The sequence below is a fragment of the Chrysemys picta genome, chromosome 5, assembly GCF_011386835.1.
Source record: "Chrysemys picta bellii isolate R12L10 chromosome 5, ASM1138683v2, whole genome shotgun sequence".
NCBI lineage: Eukaryota > Metazoa > Chordata > Testudines > Emydidae > Chrysemys > Chrysemys picta.
In genome coordinates this window covers 26435212-26455640 of record NC_088795.1, presented here as the reverse complement: position 1 = coordinate 26455640, position 20429 = coordinate 26435212, and the positions used below count along the sequence as shown (strand labels likewise).

Below are 20429 nucleotides of genomic sequence, written 5' to 3'. Positions count from 1 at the left end.
ACTTCCCTGTTACCTTAGACAAGACACTTAATCTATTGCTGCCACCACCAACTCCTCCTTTTGTGAACCTAGCCCTTCATTTTCTTTGCTTTTGTTAAAGGTGCACAAAACACACTTATTTGTTTGATCAAAAATGGTTTTACAACGTTTTTGATTGGCCAAGAACATCAAGCTGGAGTTCTTTCAGCCAAACAATCTTGTTTGTGGGTGTCGTAGGTCAACAGCACTATGCCCTCCCCCCCCCCCCACACACACAGACAAAAAAAAACAATTAGGAGATTAAAGAAGTCCTCCGTTTGGAATTAGCACAGAGTTTGATGGTTTATTTTTCACTTGTCTGATTTACCTGAGAGTTTTTGACCATTCCATTTTAGAAGGTTTTTTGTTTTATTTCCTAAAGCCTTATCCTGAACTCTTACTGTATCCATAGGCAATAGCATCAGAATTGTAACAGAAATGAGTTAAATTTGTGTTTGAATTGTGTTACATTTTAGCAATAGCCATTACAAATCAGTGGCGTAGAATTACAGTACTTATGGTAAGCATTCAGTTGATAGCATCATTGGCTTAACTACCATACTTCATTCCAATGTCACTTTGGCGACAATATACAATAAAAATGAACAAATAAGGGTGTTTTTTGTCTTGTCATCTGTCTCACAGGCAAATGATTAAAAGCATTAATATGTGCCAAAAATGTGTTACTGCTTTCTCCATTGCTGGCGATCTATTTTCCCTGCACCAGTCAATAGCTTTATGCTCCCATTGTTTTATTTTAAATAGCAACTAAAGTTTGGTTATTGGTGATATAGAATTGCTCATTCGACACTAGAGACAGGAGAAACTTGAGTCAGTTAGATCAGTGCAAGATTGTTCCTTTGAGTATATTAATCCGTGCTTTGCTCAGTCCAGTTTATGTTCGGTAGATGATTATAAGGCATTTAACTGGCAGACAAGAGAACTTTGTTCTATTTCTTGCTCTGCCATTCACTCACCGTATGGTGTTGAGTAAATCACATAACCTTTCTGCACCAGAGTTTCCCATCTCTGAAAGTGGGCACAATAATGTTTATCCACACTTGTAAAGTCCTTGAGGGATGAATGCTAATATTATTATTTGATTTTACAGTGGTGGTAAAGCAGAACACAGAGAATTATGCCAGACCCACCCAAAGTGGGGAGGAAAAAAGTTATTTGAGGAAATAGAATAGTTCTTTTTATTATTCAGAATGTTTAAAATAATTGATACAGAAAACTAACTGGAGAGGAAACAGCTTTCCTTTGAAGAAGTTTTATTAGTTACTATTTGAGATTTGTTACAGTGGATCTGATCTTGCTCCAGCTGAATCAGCAGAGATGAATGGGCAGATGGGTTGCCATTGATTTCCAATAGCACGGCATCAAGTGGCATAGAGATATTGTGATGTTTTTCAGAAGACCAGTTAGCAACATTCTTAGAATCAGAATTCAAATTCAAAAATTCCTTCAACGAGCAAGACATTTGTCGGGACAAAAATCAAGCTTTTTCTTGAGGAGAGCCTCCAAAAATAGGCTTGAATGTTAAATGCTAGTGCCAGAGATGAGATACACATGGATGAAAAATTGCAAAACTCCCTAGCTGTGTGTCAAATACATCATAAAAACTGGGGGGTGGGGGTTAAACATGAGCTTGCTATGAAAGGTATTTTAGTGCAGGAGAAACAGAGCAGGGATGCTCAGGTTTAAAAAGAATGAGCTGCAGTAGATGAATTAGAGGACAAGGTGCAATTTATGAGAAATATATAGTGGGAAGAACGACTTACTGAAATATGGTGGTACTTGAGGGCATTTTGAAATATAGCTTGGAGGAAAAAATCTAGTGATATAATGCAAGAAAAGAGCTGGGATTCACAGTGATGGTCTCTCAGAAGACAAGTTATGAAATACTGGAAGTTTTATTTGTGACACCTCCTTGTCATAGTTCTGTATTTCAGTTGTCAACCTTTTTATCCAAGGTAGGGTGACCAGATCACCACACTAAAATATCGGGACATATTGGGGTGCCATCAGTCCCACCCACAGTCAACCCCCGCTCCTCCCAGGCTCCGCCCCCACTGTGCCCCAGATCCTGCCCCCTCCCCGCTCGGCCCCCCCATCGCGCCCTTCCTCATCCTGCAGCCTGCCGCTGACTTGCTGTGTCCCTCCTCAGTCCCCCACCCACCGCTCGCCTCCCCGTCCGCTCACTCGCCCGCCGCCCGCCTTTTCACCCCCCGCCCGCCACTCACCTGTACAGTACCAACTTCCCCTCTGCGGGGTGGATGCTCGCCTGCCCCCTGTCTCTTCTCACCCCTGCACCGCCCCCATTCCACTCCCTTTCCCCAAGTCCCCACTCCTGCTCTGCCTCTTCTCCGCCTCCTCCCCTGAGCACGCCGCATACCTGCTCCTCCCCCCTCCCTCCTGGAAAGTGCTAAGCATCGCCAAACAGCTGTTAGGTGGCGGGAAGTGCTGGAGGGGGGGAGGAGTGGGGATGTGGCGCGCTGGGAGGGAGCGGGGGGAGAAGGAGGCGAGGAAGGGGGAGCTTGGCTGCAATTTTCCCTGTGGGTGCTCCAGTCCAGTCAGTGCCTCCCTTCTGCTTGCTTCCTTACCTGAATTTTGGGACAAATGGCGTCCCGATTGTACGTTGATCGGCACGTGGGAGAAAGGGTTAAATATCGGGACAGTTCCGATTTTATCGGGACATCTGGTCACCCTAATCCAAGGAGAAAAATTCAACAGCTTGCTTCTTGGGTTATTATGGAACGATCACCAGACAATAGCCTGAAAGGAATGGTTGCACTTATATCCTCTACACCCAGTGGTGGTTCTCAAAGCTGTAGGAAGCATCAGTTGAAAAAGCAAAGTTGAAGATGAAAGTAACCAGAGTTCCTGGGGCTGGGTTGTGACAATGATTGATGATTAGCAGAGATTTTAATGTTTTTACCTTGTAGAAATCCAATATGGAATATACCCTGCGTAGCTGCTTTGGTAGCCAGTGGCTTAGCTGCCTCCCACTTTGCACAAAAATTGGGGACACACTAGACCATTCGGCAAGGAAGCTTTAGCAACTGACACCTGCTTCCCCTTCAGCATTGTCATGATCTCTGGGTTACATCTGCACTGCATGTCAACCCCACACTTTTCCAGCAAACCATGTAGGATCATCTCTGTGTCAGTAGCAGAGCAGTTTTTGAATTAATAGTGCCAGACTACTCTGTCTTTAGAGATATCCAGATCAGGGGTGTCAATCTAAACTAATCTCTTTAAAAGGCATCATCCTAGACACATGCCATCTTGTATGTCCCCAGGGTCGAATTCAGCTAAATACATTTCTTGATGTCAGGGCTGGTCTCTACGTCATACTTAAAATCCCCTTCATTTTTTGCCTAATATTTTGTAATGTGATTGTCCTTTTCTGCTTGCTGGTTTTGCTAGCAGTGATATATATATAATATAATTTTGCACAATTCCAACCTTAGCTAGGTAATGGAAGTGGTTCAAAAATACCTTATTAACGGCTCTGACACTGAGCATATGACAGTGAACCCACCGCTGCTACTCCTGAATTAGTATAACACCTGTCTCAAACTGTTTTCTCCCCCTTCATCTATCCAGAGTACCCTAACTATATTGCATAAAGTATGTGTTCACAACTTACAGTGGAGTCGCAACCTAGGCGCATTTAACTTACGCGATTTTAACTATACACGCTCGGCCAAAAAAAAAGAAAAATAACAATTTAAATACTGTACCTGTAGTGCGGGCGATTACGCCTGCCATTCCACCCAATGAGCGTTTGACTATACGCGATTTTCGGCCTTTCACGCTGACTTCAGAACCTAACCCCCGCGTAAGATGCGACTTCCCTGTACTTTTCTTAATGGCTAGTTGGAAGAAAAGACACCGAGTCACATGGAGTCACAATATGGAAACATTTAAGAACCTCTTGTATAAAGGTGCTTTACATTTTTTTCTCTAAGATCAGGCTCTTTTGTCCCACTCCACTGGATTCTGAAGGGAGGATCTCTCACACCAGTTGTTGTTCATTTGGGTTTTCCTGCAGAAATGCTAATTTGATGGACTCTCCTGACCTTTCCACACTTAGCTATAAAAGCTCTAAATTGTATGCAGCAGCATGTATAGGAGCTTGACGTCTGCCTCCCCTGAACACTTACGGGATTAACCTTTTGCAAAAGTAAATTCCACAAAGTGAAATCTACTAACCAGTGAAAACTTTCCATTACTACTTCCCTGTCAATTAAGCGACGGTTGTGTATGTGTTTGCCCCAGGGCTGCATCCCTGCTTGTTTTTGTGCAAATAAAAATGGCTGGCCTTTTTAAAATAAGAATAGCATTTTAATAAGGTTATTTGAAACCCTCTCCGCTTTCCCTTGAAATTCTAAATTTACCCAAGATGAGAGGTTATTTTTGGAAACTGGAGTAACAAAATGAACTCTTTGTTTTAAAGGTTCTGAGAGCAGTCTGGTGGTCACGATAGTGTTTCTGTGTGTTTAATTAATATTGACTGACATTGCTCAATGTGCCCAAAGTGGAATAAGTATATTATGTGGTCTGACTTTATGTTGAAATAAAGACAGGAATTATCAGATAGAATTCAGACTAGACTGTTGTTGCTATTCACCATCCCAGTAGCTTTGAAATCCCTTCCTTATTTCCTGCGAGAGAGGTTTATAAAAAAGTCTCATATTGTGAAACTCTGCTTTAAGGGGATAAAACTTAGCTTTAAGCTCCCCTATGAAGAACTTTGGAGAAATATTTTATGGTGAAAGACTGGAATATTAGAAAGTGTAAATTGGAAAAATGTTGTATGACTATAGTCTGCTTAAAACTCTACATCAGCACATCTGCCCGACTGTACCGCTACAGTGTAAACATTACTTACTCTGACGAGAGGGATTCTCTCAGTGGGACAGGTAACCCACCTCTCTGAGAGATGGTAGGTAAGTCAAAGGAAGAATTCTTCTGTAGACCTAGCACTGTCTACATGGGGACTTAGGTCATTTAGCTCTGCCGTTCAGGGGTGTGATTTTTCACATCCCTGACTGATGTAGTTCAACAGACCTAATATTCTAGTGTAGAGTAGGCCTAAAACTGAATTTTGTAAGGTTACAGCCTTAAATGTTGTAAAAGAGAAAGGTGGAATATAAAGTTGCTAAAAATGCTGCCATAATCTTTGGTAGATTGTTGTGACTGCTGGTAATTTATACAGTGTTTTAAATTGTTGCATCAGCATGTTTCCCAAGGCTAGGAATTAGATATTTTTAAATCAAAGCAAGACGAGACATTGTTAGATGTATGCCAGATGGTAAGTGAATGAAGATCAAATTCTTTTCTGATATGTGTCCAATGCACATCCGAGGGGAAGAATTTTGCACTGTGCTAGATACTTTAGTAAAGGTGGGTGAGAATGACAGACTTATCTTTAATGTAAATTTCATGTTTTAGTTAGTTTGAAGCAAACCGTTAGTAATATTGAAATTCATAATTCATAAAGTAGATTGTTCCTAGAGCTGTTGAATCTAACAGCTGTTCATGTTCCTGTCTGTAAAATCATTTAATCCATTCCTACCTCACTTTGCCAACTATGTAGTTGTGTGTGTGACAGAGAGACGTAGACAGGAGTATGTGTACTTTCAAAACCATTCCCCTGATAGAGTTTTTTAGGCAGTGTGGCAGAGATTTTTGTGGTATGCAGTGTTTTTCTTTCCACCTTTTTCTTTCAACCTGATGTCAGGAGTCTGTTACTTTTTTGCTGGCTGGCTGATACTGGAGTTTGAGAAAACACAAGCACAGTAGTCTTCTGCCTTACGAGTAATATCCTTCCTCACATAACCTAGGATGACAGGTTGACACCAGGCTGGAGAAAAAAAAAATAAGTGTGCACTTTGCTAAATGTAATCAATGTCATGTTTTGGGGGGTTGTTTCTTGAATCTGTTTCTGTCAGAATGAAGCAACAGGTAATATGATTTGATGAAAATCAAGGTGATTTTCAAGAACAACGGGCATTGTTATTATTTTAAATGTTTACTGTTATACAGAAGATTAACAGTGAAATATTGGGCCAAATTCTCAGGTATATTGAAGCCACAGAGTTGGTGTAGCCGGCTGTGGGCAGATCATAAGAAATATAAGTGGCCATACTGGGTCAGACCAATGGTCCATCTAGCCCACTATCCTGTGTTCCTACAGTATCACCCTCGTGCAAGCAGGCTGGGATTCTTTGGTGATGCAGAAATGGTATAGTTGTTTCTGTGTCTCCCCCATCTGCTGCTAGTATAGGGGGTATGACTGGAGGAAAGGTGGGGCAGCTAGAATGATATATCATGCTGATCCTTTGCTCTGGTTTTGTCTGGAGCCATTAGCAACTGGCAAGAGTTAGAGCCCCTACCTTTTCATAATGTGTTTATCATCCTTCTACAGTTATACTGGCCTCCTGTGAAAGGGAGCCCAACACATGGCTTTTGTAACAGCTGGCTTGTGAGCCAACCTTATTGAGAGAGTTGTTGTTACCATGAGAGTTAAAAGCTAAAATGTAACTGACACATAGAAGATGAGATTGTTATAACTCAAAGTATTATGCACATGGAGATTAATAAATATAGTATGGGCCCAAACAGCAAAATACTGATTCAGATCCAAATCCTACTGAAGTTCCGGAAGAGGGGGGTGGGGGGAGAGGCTCAGATAAAGGGTTTTGGTTCAGGGCCATCTCTAATGAAAAAGCTGCACTTGGACGGTTACCGTGTTTCTGGCTTTGTGGTTTCATCTCACTTGATGCTTTGTGGTCCAAGTTGCTGCAGATGTGCCAGCGTGATACCGTGCTGCCTTTGTCAGAGTCACCCTCTTCCCAACAGCAACAACAAAAAAATGAATAGAAGAGGCTGCTTTTCCAGTCTGTTATTAAAATGTGTTGGTGATGGTCAGCAATTTGAACAGACAGTATTTCCCAGGGGAGTTGTGTCTGAATTAGATAATGGTCCAGCACTTCTCCATACCTCATCTCTATAAGAATAATAACGATGATGGTGGCACATATTAATGCCCCTTGATGAATGCTAAGAATGTGTTTGTCCTCTTGTCATCCCAGTGTTAGACGACCTTGAATGTTTAACCCTTTTCTGTGGTCATTACTTGGGAAGGGATAGCGCTAAGGAAAATCCAGCATGTTTCTGACTCCATAAACAGCACTCTACTTTCTCCGCTGTTTGTGATCCAGTATCACTCCTATGGTGTTAGAAAGCACTGTAACATTAGAAGTGCCATCTTCATGGAGAGATGAAAAAATAAGGGTGTTAACTCTGGCTTTCTGGCCAAATCCCACATTTGGTAGCTACATTGTGCCTACCTAAATTGCCTTTCTAGCTTCAAGGAGACATACCGTTCTTAACTTAAATGGCTTTGTGGTATAGCTGCACACTGCCATTTAGCAAATGCATTTCACTCCAGAGGTGGTCGCACTTTGGTGTTGTGGAAATTATTCTTATTTATTGGTCTAATCATATTCCAACATTTGAAAAAGAATATCTTTCATGATGAAACATGGTGTATACTTAATTGTAAGACCTTTATCTTCCTTCCCAAAGCACTTCCATCTCATGGGACTCAACTAAACTTGTAAACCTTTTGAGGTTCACCCCTCAAAAGTGCCTGTGCCTCTTAAGTATAAAGTATAAGATTCTTGGCCATATTATTTAATTAGGAAGACAGACATGTTGAGCATTTTGGTGAAATGGTATTATTAAATTGTGCTCTATATAAAAATGTATTTCTCTAGCAGTAATATGTGTGTATATATATATATTTGCTTATTTAATTTCTCTAGAAACTATTGCCATGGCAGCTCTGTGCTTTAATAACCAATTCAGACACAAATTAGATATTAATTCACACAAAGCTAAGAACATGTTAAAAAAATCAGAACAAGTGGTCTCCATACACTGTGCCATTAGGGTAGTTAGAATTGGGCTTTTTGGGGGTTTTCAAAGGCCAACAACTTTCAGCCAGGATCTCAGAGCCAATTGCAAACATTAATAACTATCAGTTTAAAAATCATATATTGTAAACAAGTCTGTCTACCTGTGTTACAAATAACACTATAGATTACTAAGATTGCAGACTTGGAGAGATTTTATATTTTTATATTTATATTTATTTATTTTTATTTTATTTTTTATTATTATTATTGATATATTTATTTTATTTTATTTATTTATATTTTTATATTTATATACATTTTAACCATAGCTCCTTGGAATTACTTTAAAAAGTTTCAACAGTGCAACTAGGCATTGTAAGAGACAGAAGTGGCCTGAAAGGTTATGGAAAAAAAGGTGTTGTCTGCTCTGGCCTTTAAACACACAATGACAGTGAAATATAGGAAAGCACTTCAAAGTCTGCCTTTAAAGCACTTTAGTCTCCTCATTGTTGAGCCTTTTGTACTTAGGGGACTAGTGGGTGTGATTTTTAGTCTGCAATCAGTTTCTGTCAAGTCCAGCCATGTAAACATTGCTAAGGGGGAGTTTAGGAGCTATTATGTACGGTCACTGGTCTCTCTTCTTACACTGACAAAACCAGAGTTGAGCTTGAAGGAAGCCAGTAGAGAGGTCTGTGACACATTTTCTCTGCATACCTATGAAAACACACACACAAACCAGGAGACTTTATCTGGAAATGTCAAGCTGTGAAATGATTAAGTTCCTGCTAGAGAATACAAAAGGTAAAATTGTCATTGACTTTGCCATATTAACATGGAAGATGCTAAAACATGATTTGCTTGAATAATTATTTTAACTTCTTTTCTCACGCAAACTGACTACACAAAGCTAAATTTCTGTAAATTGAAGCAAGCTAATTTTAATGTACACCCTGAGTGTATTTGCAATGGGAAGTTTAAATGACTAAAGGGGAGGGATAGCAAAGGAATTTTTTCAAATCTTTATAACTCTTCTCACTGATCAAAAATATATATTTTCATCTTAGTCAGGATGATTGTATTTTTTGCTTGTTGGTTTGTTTCAGGTGTTTGATAGATATGAGTAGAATCCATAAAAGAGATGAAAATAATCTGTAACTAATATTGTTAAGACTCAAAGATTTCTATCTTCTGTAACTTTAGTTTGTGACCCTTGATGCTGGACAGCATGAATAGCCCCCCAGAAAGCCAACAGCTCAGTTGGAGGGTTGGAAGTATAGATAATCTCCCAGCTCTATGGTGACAGTTTAACCAACAAAAAATGAGTTTGAATTTTACTTGGAAGGAGTCTCACACAATAATTTTTTCCTTATAAAAAAAATGGTTTCAATTACAACACAGAATACAAAGTGTACAGTGCTCACTTTATATTAATTTTTATTACAAGTATTTGCACTGTAAAAACAAAAAAGAAATTGTATTTTTTCAATTCACCTAATACAAGTAGTGTAGTGCAATCTCTTTATCATGAAAGTTGAACTTACAAATGTAGAATTATGTACAAAAAAACCTGCATTCAAAAAGAAAACAATGTAAAATTTTAGAGCCTGCAAGTCCATTCAGTCCTACTTCTTGTTTAGCCAATCGCTCAGACAAACAAGTTTGTTTACATTTGCAGGAGATAATACTGCCCGCTTCTGGTTTACATCACCTGAAAGTGAGAACAGGCATTCTCATGGCACTGTTGTAGCAGGCGTCGCAAGATATTCACGTGCCAGATGTGCTAAAGATTCATATTCCCTTCATGCTTCAACCACCATTCCAGAGGACATGCGTCCATGCTAATGACGAGTTCTGCTCGATAACAATCCAAAGATAATTTTCATTATCTGAGTTAGATGCCACCAGCAGAAGGGTGATTTTCTTGGTGGTTTGGGTGCTGTAGTTTCCGCATCGGAGTGTTGCTCTTTTAAGCCTTCTGAAAGCATTCTCCACACCTCATCCCCCTCGGATTTTGGAAGGCACTTCAGATTCTTAAACCTTGGGTCCAGTGCTGTAGCTGTCTTTAGAAATCTCACACTGATACCTTCTTTGCGTTTTGTCAAATCTGCAGTGAAACTATTCCTAAAATGAACAGCATGTGCTGAGTCATCATCCAAGACTGCTATAACATGAAATATATGGCAGAATTCATGTAAAATAGAACAGGGGGTATACAATTCTCCAACAAGGAGTTCAGTCACAAATTTAATTAATGCATACTTTTTTTTTAATGAGCGTCATCAGCATGGAAGCATGTCCTCTGGAATGGTGGCCGAAGCATGAAGGGGCATACAAATGTTTAGCATATCTGACACGTAAATACCTACAAAAGTGCTATGCAAATGCCTGTTTTCACTTTCTGGTGACATTGTAAATAAGAAGAGGGCAGAATTATCTCCTGTAAATGTAAACAAACTTATTTGTCTGAGCAGTTGGCTGAACAAGAAGTTGGACTGAGTGAACTTGTAGACTCTAAAGTTTTACATTGTTTTGTTTTTGAGTGCAGTTATGTAACAAAAAATAATCTATATTTGTAAATTGCACTTTCACGACAAAGAGAATGCACTACTTTACTTGTGAGGAGAATTGAAAAATATTTCTTTTGTTTATCATTTTTACAGTGCAAATATTTATAATAAAAATAATATACACTTTGATTTCAATTACAACACAGAATATATATGAAAATGTAGAAAAACATCCAAAATATTTAATAAATTTCAATTGGTATTCTGTTTAATAGTGCGATTAGAACTGTGATTAATTGTGATTAATTTGTTTAATCGTAATTAATTTTTTGAGTTAATTGCGTGAGTCAACTGTGATTAATCGACAGCCCTAAAAATAACCCCAACCACCTTCCTTTTTAATTTTTAGAATTTATTTTGTTTTTTTCCCTGGCTTGTGTTGTAAGGTTAGATTTGTTTGGAGTACAACAGTTCAATGTCTGAGGCCCTATTGTGGCTTTTAGACCCAGAGCACCACTGCTGGAAGAGGCGTGCAAGCAGAGGTGCCCCAAGACACCCGTGGCAGTTGCTGGGGGTATTCTGATGGTATAGTGCTGTGGCAGGCAGAATGCTTCAGAGGTATATCTACACTGCATAAAAAGCCTCCGGCTGGCCGATATCAGCTGACTTGGGCTGCGGGGCTATACATTTGTAGTGTAGACATTCGGGTTTGGGGGCTCAGGCTGGAGCCCGGGCTCTGGGACCCTCCTTCCTCAAGAAGTTCCCAGAGCCTGTGCTCCAGACCAAGCCTGAATGTCTACACTGCAATTTTATATCTCCGCAGCCCGAGCCCCAAAAGTCCAAGTCAGCTGACATGGTCCAGACGCAGGTCTTCTTTATTGCCATGTAGACTTACCCAGAATGGGCTGGGGAGAGCGCACTAAGAAGAGACTCTGTCTCTATTTTAGATGTCAATAATGTTACTCTCCCTGGAAACAGGCCTCTAATCATGCCCTCACTGGTTGAGGATCACTTCTGGCTGCACACTAGCATTTAATTCCCTCCTGTTGTGCTCATGGAGCACAAGCACAGCATCCTGGATGCCCTTGTCTCTCCCTATAACTTATATATACGCGTTATAAGTTAAGTGACTGGTTGAGACTGCAAATACCAGAACTGAATGGTTGAAGATGATTTCTGTTCAAGAATATAAAAGAAAGCCGGAGGAAATGCTATGCTCTTTTTCTTTCCTCCATGACTTTTGCTTCAGTACACTGAAATACATCATGTACAGAGGCCACATGCAGAGCCATATTACAGCCATGGGGACAAATCCTGCTCAACTTATGTGCGTGCAGCAGAATTAATATGGTTAGTACAATTTCCCTGCACATAGTGGGAACAGGGTGTGAGGAGCCTAGGGAGGGGTCCACAACTCCCTCATGCAATGGAGCACTTCCACCAGGGAACCTCACTCCTGCACCTTGCTGCTGCGGGAATGGTGGAGGGATAGGGCCTGTAGATCTGCCAGTCATTCCCTCTAAGAGAATGCAAGCAGAGCCACACTGTGGCACATGGTGACCTGGAGGGGAAGGGAAGACAACTAGTTCCCCCAGATCCCAGTGGATTTATGTCCACAGTTCATTGTGGCTGAGCACACAGAAGAGACAATTTGCTCCATAGTTGGTTCCGATCTACATCCTGGACTATGCCACAGGCCTGAATCTGTTTGAATTTTTTTTTATTAACAGAGTTTAATCCTGGTGAAAGATGCTAAAGCAAGAGCATGTGAAACTTGATGCCACTTGTTTAATTATAGCAGGGTTGCAGCACAAGCAATAGTAGTTGAAGCTTCTGCTGGCTGCCCTGCCCACGTCTAAATGCTAATTTGGCCTGGCCCTTCTAGCGGTGAGTAAATAGATTGGCACACAAGCCACTGAACAGCCATCAGATGGTAATACCTTTCATTCCTGCCCAGCTAGTGACTCAGAGGAGGAAGGTTTGTGCGTATCATAACTATTCCCCCAGATTTCAACAACTCCATCTCATTGTTTATTTAACATATTGATGTATTTGTTTTTTAACATTTCAGAGTAAATTAATCTTGTCATTCCATTTTACCTGTCTTCATTAACGATACCACTGCACGCTCATGTTTATTATGGCCTTATAAGAGCTGTAATCACTGGGCAGAGATTATACACTTGGCCCATTAATATGTAGGGAAGCAGGGAGGATTTTGCATACGCGACAGAATAATTTAGAGCCTTAAACTGTATCCTATCTAGCCGAATTTAATATGGCGATTACATTAATTAGCACCAAAGGTATCTTTATTAATTAATTTAAAACCTGAAAGACAACTGTGTGCTCCTCCCCACCCCAACTTTTAAGTGCCTGTGCAGTATATTTCACATGTGCTTTATATGGACTGATGGATTGGAACTGCATCTAAACCAATGTGTACTGAATTAATCGAAGATGCACATCCTCTTTAACACACATGTACAAGTACTGACATGCAGATCTGAGTCTATTAGTGCTGTTCTTATAGTTGGAACCTCACAGCTCTCTTGAAATTTTTATAATGAAAAATTGCCTGATCCACTGTCATGCCTGTATCACAGGCTCCAGGTTATTTTATTATTGTGCAGCCATAGCATTACAGAGAATACTTCAGGGAATACAGAATTATCATATCCTAGTTTTATGACATCTTTAGGAGTTCTGTGAAGCATCTCTGCTGTCAATGAGTTCTTTCTTTCTTTATTGGCAGGGAAAGCTGCAAGTTGCTTGTGATTTTAATAAATTAAGACCTAACTCTACTTCCTCTTTTGGGCATACACTGATTGTTAGCAGAATAGAGGGTTTAGCATTTAGCAACACTCAGTTCCAAATTTCCAGGCAAGGAGATTATGTAGTGAGCTTTTTTGATGGGAAAGTCATTAGTATAATCAAAGAAAGTTTAAATGCTTTGCTACTGTAAATAGACACAAACCCTCAATACTCGGTGATGGATGTCTACTTGGTTTTTATTTATGATCTACTAAGAGGTGGATAAACGGCAAACCCCCAAACCTCAGGGAAATTTGGATCCAGATCTGATCTAATTCTGGTAATATAAACATCACTTGATTATAAAAACAGGGGCTAATTTTAATTGCTCACCATTGTAAATCAGGAGTAATTCCACATGAATCAATGGTGTGACAGCATTTTAAAAGTGGTGTTAGGTCAGAATCTGGCCCCCTCATGTGAACATCTTAATTTAGTGAACAGTTTGTGGCCAGGAAAATGGTTCAATTATTAGAATCAGGTAGGAGATGGAGGGAAATACATTTTTAACTCTGAACTGTGGAACATCCTGAAAGCTTTTTTTTTACCCAGAAAAAACAAACCCTGAGATTTCTGTTGAATTTCATAAATGGTTTTATTTGTACAGTAGTTGAAATAAACAAAGCCCACTGTTTTTGAGTCCAATCAAACAAACAAAAGATCCCAAAACTCACATCTAAGCTGAAAACTCGAAAACATCATAGGGAGCTCTACAAGTGACATGATGAACTTGGTAATAGTAGGTTTTGTGCATGCTACTATAGTTTATTTACAAGAGCCATAGTAAGTCACATCTGATCACTGTGGTTTCCTGTCTTCTTCCACCTGGTTTAATCTTTTCACCATAGACAATCCCACTGGATTCCACTGTCTTTGGGTTCACACAGCTATACAGCTTTGGTCACCATGCATGACCAAGCAATTATAAGGTCATGTGATATATGACCTGTAAAATTCCAGTGGGGGTAGTAATAGAAAACGCATACACAATCAGAAAATCTTTAAATGGCTGCTTGCTAGACAGTTGAGTGGCTATTTTAAAATACACTTAGTCTCTAAGAATGTGCAAACACAATATTTTGTTTAAAAAGAAAGCCACCAGAAATGATGGCAACATGTTGGCATGTAGCATTTAAATAAATTAATAAATACACTGCACTGAATACAAGAATACTTAAAATGCATCTTACAAAATTCATCCATCACTGCTGCTTTTAAAATATTTTTAGCTTGGAAGTTGTAAATGGAGAACAATTCAGTACAGTGAGTAAGCTAATATTGCAGTAACAGAGAAACTGCAATTCAGTTTGCTGAAAAATGACTTGTATAGTCCCTTTCATCCGGAAAGATCCCAAAACACTGCTTCACCCATCACTGTCATGCAACCACTTTGCATAACAACACTATGCAGCAGCACAAGGTAATGAAGAAGATTAATATTTCCAATTGGCACTGGAGAGGCAAAGTGGCCTGCTAGATAGGACACTGAATTGAGATTCAGGAAACCTAAAAACTATTCCCAGATCTGTTGCTGCCTTGTTGTGTGACCTTGGGCAAGTCACGTCCTTTACCTGTGCCTTTGTTTCCCATCCTGCCGTTTGTCTGTGTTGTCTATTCAGATTGTGAGCTCTTTGAGGCATGGATTGTCTCTCGCTATCATTCAAGTTAGATTAGAGGAGGAATCACATGTACAATTGCAGTGTAGACCTACTGATAAAAGAGTTGTTGACCATTGTGCAACTCCACTGACTTCATGGGAATTACTTCTGATTTACACTGGGTTACTTTAGAATTAGGCGCTGGTTTTCTGTGCAGTTTCATGCAGTGTACACCATGGGATATGCTAAAGAGGAAGGATTGATCTGGAAGCATGTACTGTTCTTTCTTCACGATAATCAGTAACACTGATGTCCTAGATAAGATACTAAGCTAAAATTCATGTTTTCGGTGGAAGCCCATTAAAATCAGTGGAGTTAAATCTGGGATGAATTTGGTCCAAGTTGCTTTAAATTACAGAGGGGAAAAATGTCTCCTACCAAGCCGTGGAGCCATACAGTGCATAATAATAAAGTTGTACCTCTTACTGTTGATGGATATTCATGTAAGCTGATAACCTTACATCTATTGTCAATCAACTAATGTATTTTAGAAGCTAAATGGAATGCTGAATGATGGCTAATAAACAGGGCATTCACTTGCTGAGGGGCAAATTCTAACCCAGCACCCATCCTGAGCAGCTGCACAGGGCAGGTGCTAGGTTGGAGGCTGAAGTAGTCAGTGTAGCCTCCTCGGGTGGAGGTGGGGAAAGGAAGAGAGGCTGGAGGTTCTGTGCAACAACTAATCATCCTACTACTCCCCAGCCTAGCATGCACTTGCTGCACAGTGGGGCCCCCACAGAGCACCACGCTGCACTGGTTCTGCGCATCTCCTGTATTGTCCCTTGGCTTTCTGCTTCCTCACCTTGTGCAATGGAACAGCCCCATTTTTATGGTCTTCTGGGGAGCTTCCACACTCAATGAGGAAGTAGCTGGGTTTGGATCCAAGAGCCTTGTATGTACTAAATAAAGCTGCAGCACCCATTTTAAAAAAATCCTTTCCCCTAGTTTCCCTCTACTTTCCTCTTAATCACAACTACCTCCGTGCAGGGTATTTCAGAGCCATCAGTGATAGTCCTGACCCCAGTCCTTAAGTTTCATGAAACCCCCACCAGCCCAAGTGTATTATTGGCTAAAAACATGTCTTCCTGGACCTGTTTTATTTAAGTCTTGAAGTTGGTGCTGTAACATTTCACTTGTGAGCACTGGGACATAACGTGTTTGTGGTTGCTTCCTCTTCTCACTTCTAACTCTCCTGCTTTTTTCCTGTTGCGGTCCTATAGCAATTCCTATACCACTCAGTCCTATAGCAATTCGGATGTGTTTGTTCTTTTCAGGGAGTAAAGATCATAATCTGTTTGGCTAAGAGTAAAGAGATGCCTATGAAGCCACTGTACTGAGGCTGCAGTCAGACAGTCCTCAAGTGTGTCCTTCAGTGAACAATAGCGTCTAATCCCTACCATTTATTTGTAATGCTGAAAAAGTGAGATGCTTATCTCTGGGCAGCTGATACTTGAGGCTTTGTTCCCTTTTATGAAGTTATGACTACTCCTGATAATGGGCATTTCGCTTCTGTTCTTTGTGTGGGTGATTGGCTGCTCATCCTGATTAGGGGAAGAGACAGTGGGTGTAAAAACAACAGTGGCTAGCTTGATTGTTGTTTCAATCGCTTCAGCCTTCCTGTTGAAGCTAGATCCTGAGGCTTTAATGAAGTTCCCAGCAGATAACAAAGCCGAAAAACTTCAAGCTTCCCTTCTAAAAATTGCCAATATTTAGCAGGCTGGGGGGAAAATACAGAGCCTCTGAACCTGATTCTCTTCTCATTTATACCAGTTATACATCTTTATAACTTCATTAACTTGAGTGGAATTATACCAGTGTAAATGTTAGGAGAAGATAATCCTTCGGATTGTTTGTTTTTTAACCAGAGGCAGATTTTATTTTTTTGTTTAACTCCAGACAAAAGAGATTCTGCTGCTGGAAAATTTTCCTGTGGGTAAGGAATGTGCTTCATATTTAAGGATTTCAAATATTTCATTTACTGAATACTGATATATGACCCATTAAGTGGCTAAGTTGTCATCTTGACAATAATATCTAGCTCTTTAAAACAATATGTCAAATTCTGCCCTCATGTTATGCCAGTATATATCTGCAATGACTCCATTGGACTGAATTTTGCTTAGCTACATCTGTGTATATCTGGATTAACTCCATTGATTATCCATGGGGTTCTTCTAGTTTTACAGTATTGTAACTGAAAGCAGAATTGTAGCCTTGTAAAAGATCACAAATGCTAAAGTATTTACAGAGCTGTTTGACTAAATATGTTTTCATTGAACAGGTTGTTTAAATTTTTGAAAATATAAAGCTTTCAACATCAAAAACCCATTGTTTCAAGTACTCGTAAATTAGTGGGCAAAAGTCTCATATCAATTTCATGTTGTAAATCTCTTCTGTACTTTCTGCACTTGTGTTGTGCATAGATCTTCCATTTGTACATAGAACTTCCATTCATGTCAGTGGGAAAGTACTGTGTTAAATGATTGAATATGCCTTAGAGATGCGCTGGGTGGACAGGAGAGTACATCTCGCTGGTAGATGAACCAAACTGCCATCAGCAAGTCTGTAGGAAGTCTTCTGTTCAACTATCTATTAGTTCACTAATTTATTATCACATCTAATGTTTATTAACTACATTTTGTATATTTTTGGTAATATTTGCAATATAGCTTCCAGGCTGGCTTTCGATAAAGTGCAAATCAAATGCCACTTCCCAGAGCCTGTCTGTGAGATTTATGGGTTTCTCCCTCTTCTACTCCAGAAATGATTTAAAGAAATGATTCTCTTTTGCTGTTGTTTTGCTTAATGAATTCAGTGATATACTATATTCTGTATCAGAGATTCTCCCAGCACGTAAGTATAGTCTTAGTAACTAAATTCAGAAGGATAGTTTTTTTAAAAAAGTCAAAAATAGAGATATGAGGAATTTGGGGGAATGGAAATGTAACATGGTTTTATATTCTTGGTATTATGATGATGTAGTAAAGTAATGGATCCTGATTGGTGCTACACAGCCTACAATGCTATGGCAAGAAAAGAAAACTGTTGCTTGCCTTTCTGGGAAAAATAATTGCCTGGCTGTATCTAAAAAGCTCAGATTTGGTCCACCTCCCTGACTGTTCTGCACAGGCCCCTGATCAGAGCATTAAATAACAAATTCAAACTGAGACTCAGGCATACTCAGCCCTTCTGCCTCATCCCACCATCTTCTCCCAAGGAGTTAGTGATGGGGATGGAGGAAGTCTGGGAGAGACAGAAGTAAATATTTGAGTGACTGATTACTTTTTTTAAAAAGCAGCCGGATGGATCTATTCAGGGCTTTGGAATGATAGTTTGCCCTGATGGAAGTGAGCCAAAGGGTACTTGAGTCTTTCCTCTCCTTTGCATTCCATGAACAAAGTCTGGAGACACTTGCATTATGGCTTCTCACTGTCCCAGTACTGGCTGTGCTTAATAGACACAATCTTGGTCAGTTGGTGTAACTCCATTGTCTTCACTGGAGTTCTCTTCTGTTTTACAATGATATGAGTGGGTTTCAGAAACAGGATCACTGTGTACATAGGACTGTAGATATAAGGCCATTGTAATGCTTCCTCGCTCTCGCAGGGAGAGAGGTCACTCAGTCCGGTCCCATCTGGCCAGAACCAGAATCCGCAGGACAGTCAAGAGCCCACAGTAGGGCTGGGTGACCAACAGTCACAGTCAGGCTTTAGCCTGGGTTTGGGTGGCTCATGCTGCCAGCCCTTAAATAGAGTCTATACCTGAGCGACCTGGGTGTGAGGAGGCTCAGGTAGCCAGCAACAAAACAAGCTCAAGTCTGGCTTTAGCCTGGGCGGCGCGCAGGCAGCCAGCAAAGCAACAGTCTATGGGTGAGCTGGTGGGGGGGGGGGGGCTCCTTCTTTAGAGCTGGAGCTTCCCCGCACAGTGTAGGGAGTCAGCCACCTCGGGGTGGGGTGGCAGGGGGATGTGGGCCCACCCTACTTCACCGTGTCCCAGCCCAGGGCCCTGGCAGGGGCAGGATTGGCTACCCCTGTGTTAGTGAAGATCCAGTCGCAACACGCTGACTGAGCCACACCTGACTCTGCAGCCGGCTGCTCCGTGGCTGCTCCTGGGCCACTTCCTGCCTCCCTGGGGGTTGGTACCTGTGGCCTCCAGGCCTCGTCCGGCTCCTTGGGGTACACGGCGGCCGGTACACCGGGCCAGTGCTCGTCAGCATCTGGGGATCAGGAACAGCCAGGCGTAGGTTCCCCTCTGGAACGCTGCAGAACAGGTCGGAGCGTCCTTCTCCTCTGCAGGCTCTGCCCCAGCTGTGCGGCAGGGCGTGCCTTTTATATTTCTGGCCACGCCCTGGTACTTCCGGCAAAGGGATCGGGGCAATCTAGGCTCCGCCCCAAGGGGAGTGTAATGGAATATCTTTCTTTAAAAATAATCCACTAACATTTTAGGTTGCATGTATATTTCATTCCACAGACCTGCCTCTTACTAGAGAGACAGTTATAACTGATTTGACTTGTCTTGTTCTCCTGAAGAAACATTTACTGAATCAATCACTTATGTTGCATGTGGAGTGAGTCTTACAACATATTTATCCCATTTCTTATCTGGTCCTATATATGTGACTTGGGTTACTGAGAGGATGAGAGGGGAAAGTCTGTTCAATCTGACTCTCATAATTTTTGCACGAGTGTAATTTTTCTCTAATGAAATTTCCATATTGCTAGGCTGCTGCTAATACAGGTCTCTCCACCTTCCACCTCTGGCTATCATCCCCATTCCTTCATAAACACTGTATAATATTGTGTTATAACTTTAGAGCAGTGGTTCCCAAACTTGTTCCACCGCTTGTGCAGGAAAAGCCTCTGGTGCGCCGGGCCTGTTTGTTTACCTGCCCTGTCCACAGGTCCGGCCAATCGCGGTTCCCACTGGCCGCAGTTCGACGCTCCAGGCCAATGGGAGCTGCTGGAAGCGGCGGCCAGAACGTCCCTCGGCCCACGCCGCTTCCCGCAGCTCCCATTGGCCTGGAGCAGCAAACCGTGGCCACTCGGAGCTGCGTTCAGCCGAACCTGCGGACGCAACAGGTAAACAAACCGGCCCAGCCCGCCAGGAGATTTCCCTGAACAAGCGGTGGAACAAGTTTGGGAACCACTGCTTTAGAAGTTCATGAAAAATGTACAGAGGAAGAATCTTCCTCTCTGAGCCTCAGGCTGTGTCATCTCAGCCATTGCCTCCCACCTGAGTATTGTCCAACATGTGATAATTCCATTTTCCAGTTTTAAACAAAAGGCTTTAATAAATAATGTATATGGAATATTGAACTGGAATGGAGACTGACATATTGCCAATGATAGCATCATATCAGTGTGACTGAACAATTGCCCCATCTGGAATCTGAGTCATTTACCTTCTTTTATAAAGTAACAGTTGTGAATTTACAACTGGGTTTGTTTTCTGTGTGCAGTTGAGAATTTCCTGTAGGTAGTAAAGGTATTTCTATCCTG

At 41.1% G+C, this 20429-nt stretch overlaps 1 protein-coding gene across 26 annotated transcripts in view; it reads left to right on the top strand.

Annotated features, from left to right (window-relative positions):
• ARHGAP24 (Rho GTPase activating protein 24) overlaps window positions 1-20429 on the top strand; it is a 514890-nt gene that overhangs the window by 408260 nt on the left and 86201 nt on the right. Inside the window, exon 1 of one of the 26 annotated variants that reach the window (XM_065597534.1) lies at window positions 4705-4976. The exons of 22 other annotated variants lie outside the window; for them this stretch is intronic. In XM_065597534.1, the coding sequence (XP_065453606.1) occupies window positions 4970-4976 (7 nt within the window). In that variant the 5' untranslated portion in view covers window positions 4705-4969. Of the gene's footprint in view, window positions 1-4704; window positions 4977-8620; window positions 8754-16846; window positions 16865-20429 lie in introns of those variants that run through there. 3 more of the 26 variants (XM_065597540.1, XM_042856435.2, XM_065597538.1) reach the window with 3 other exon arrangements.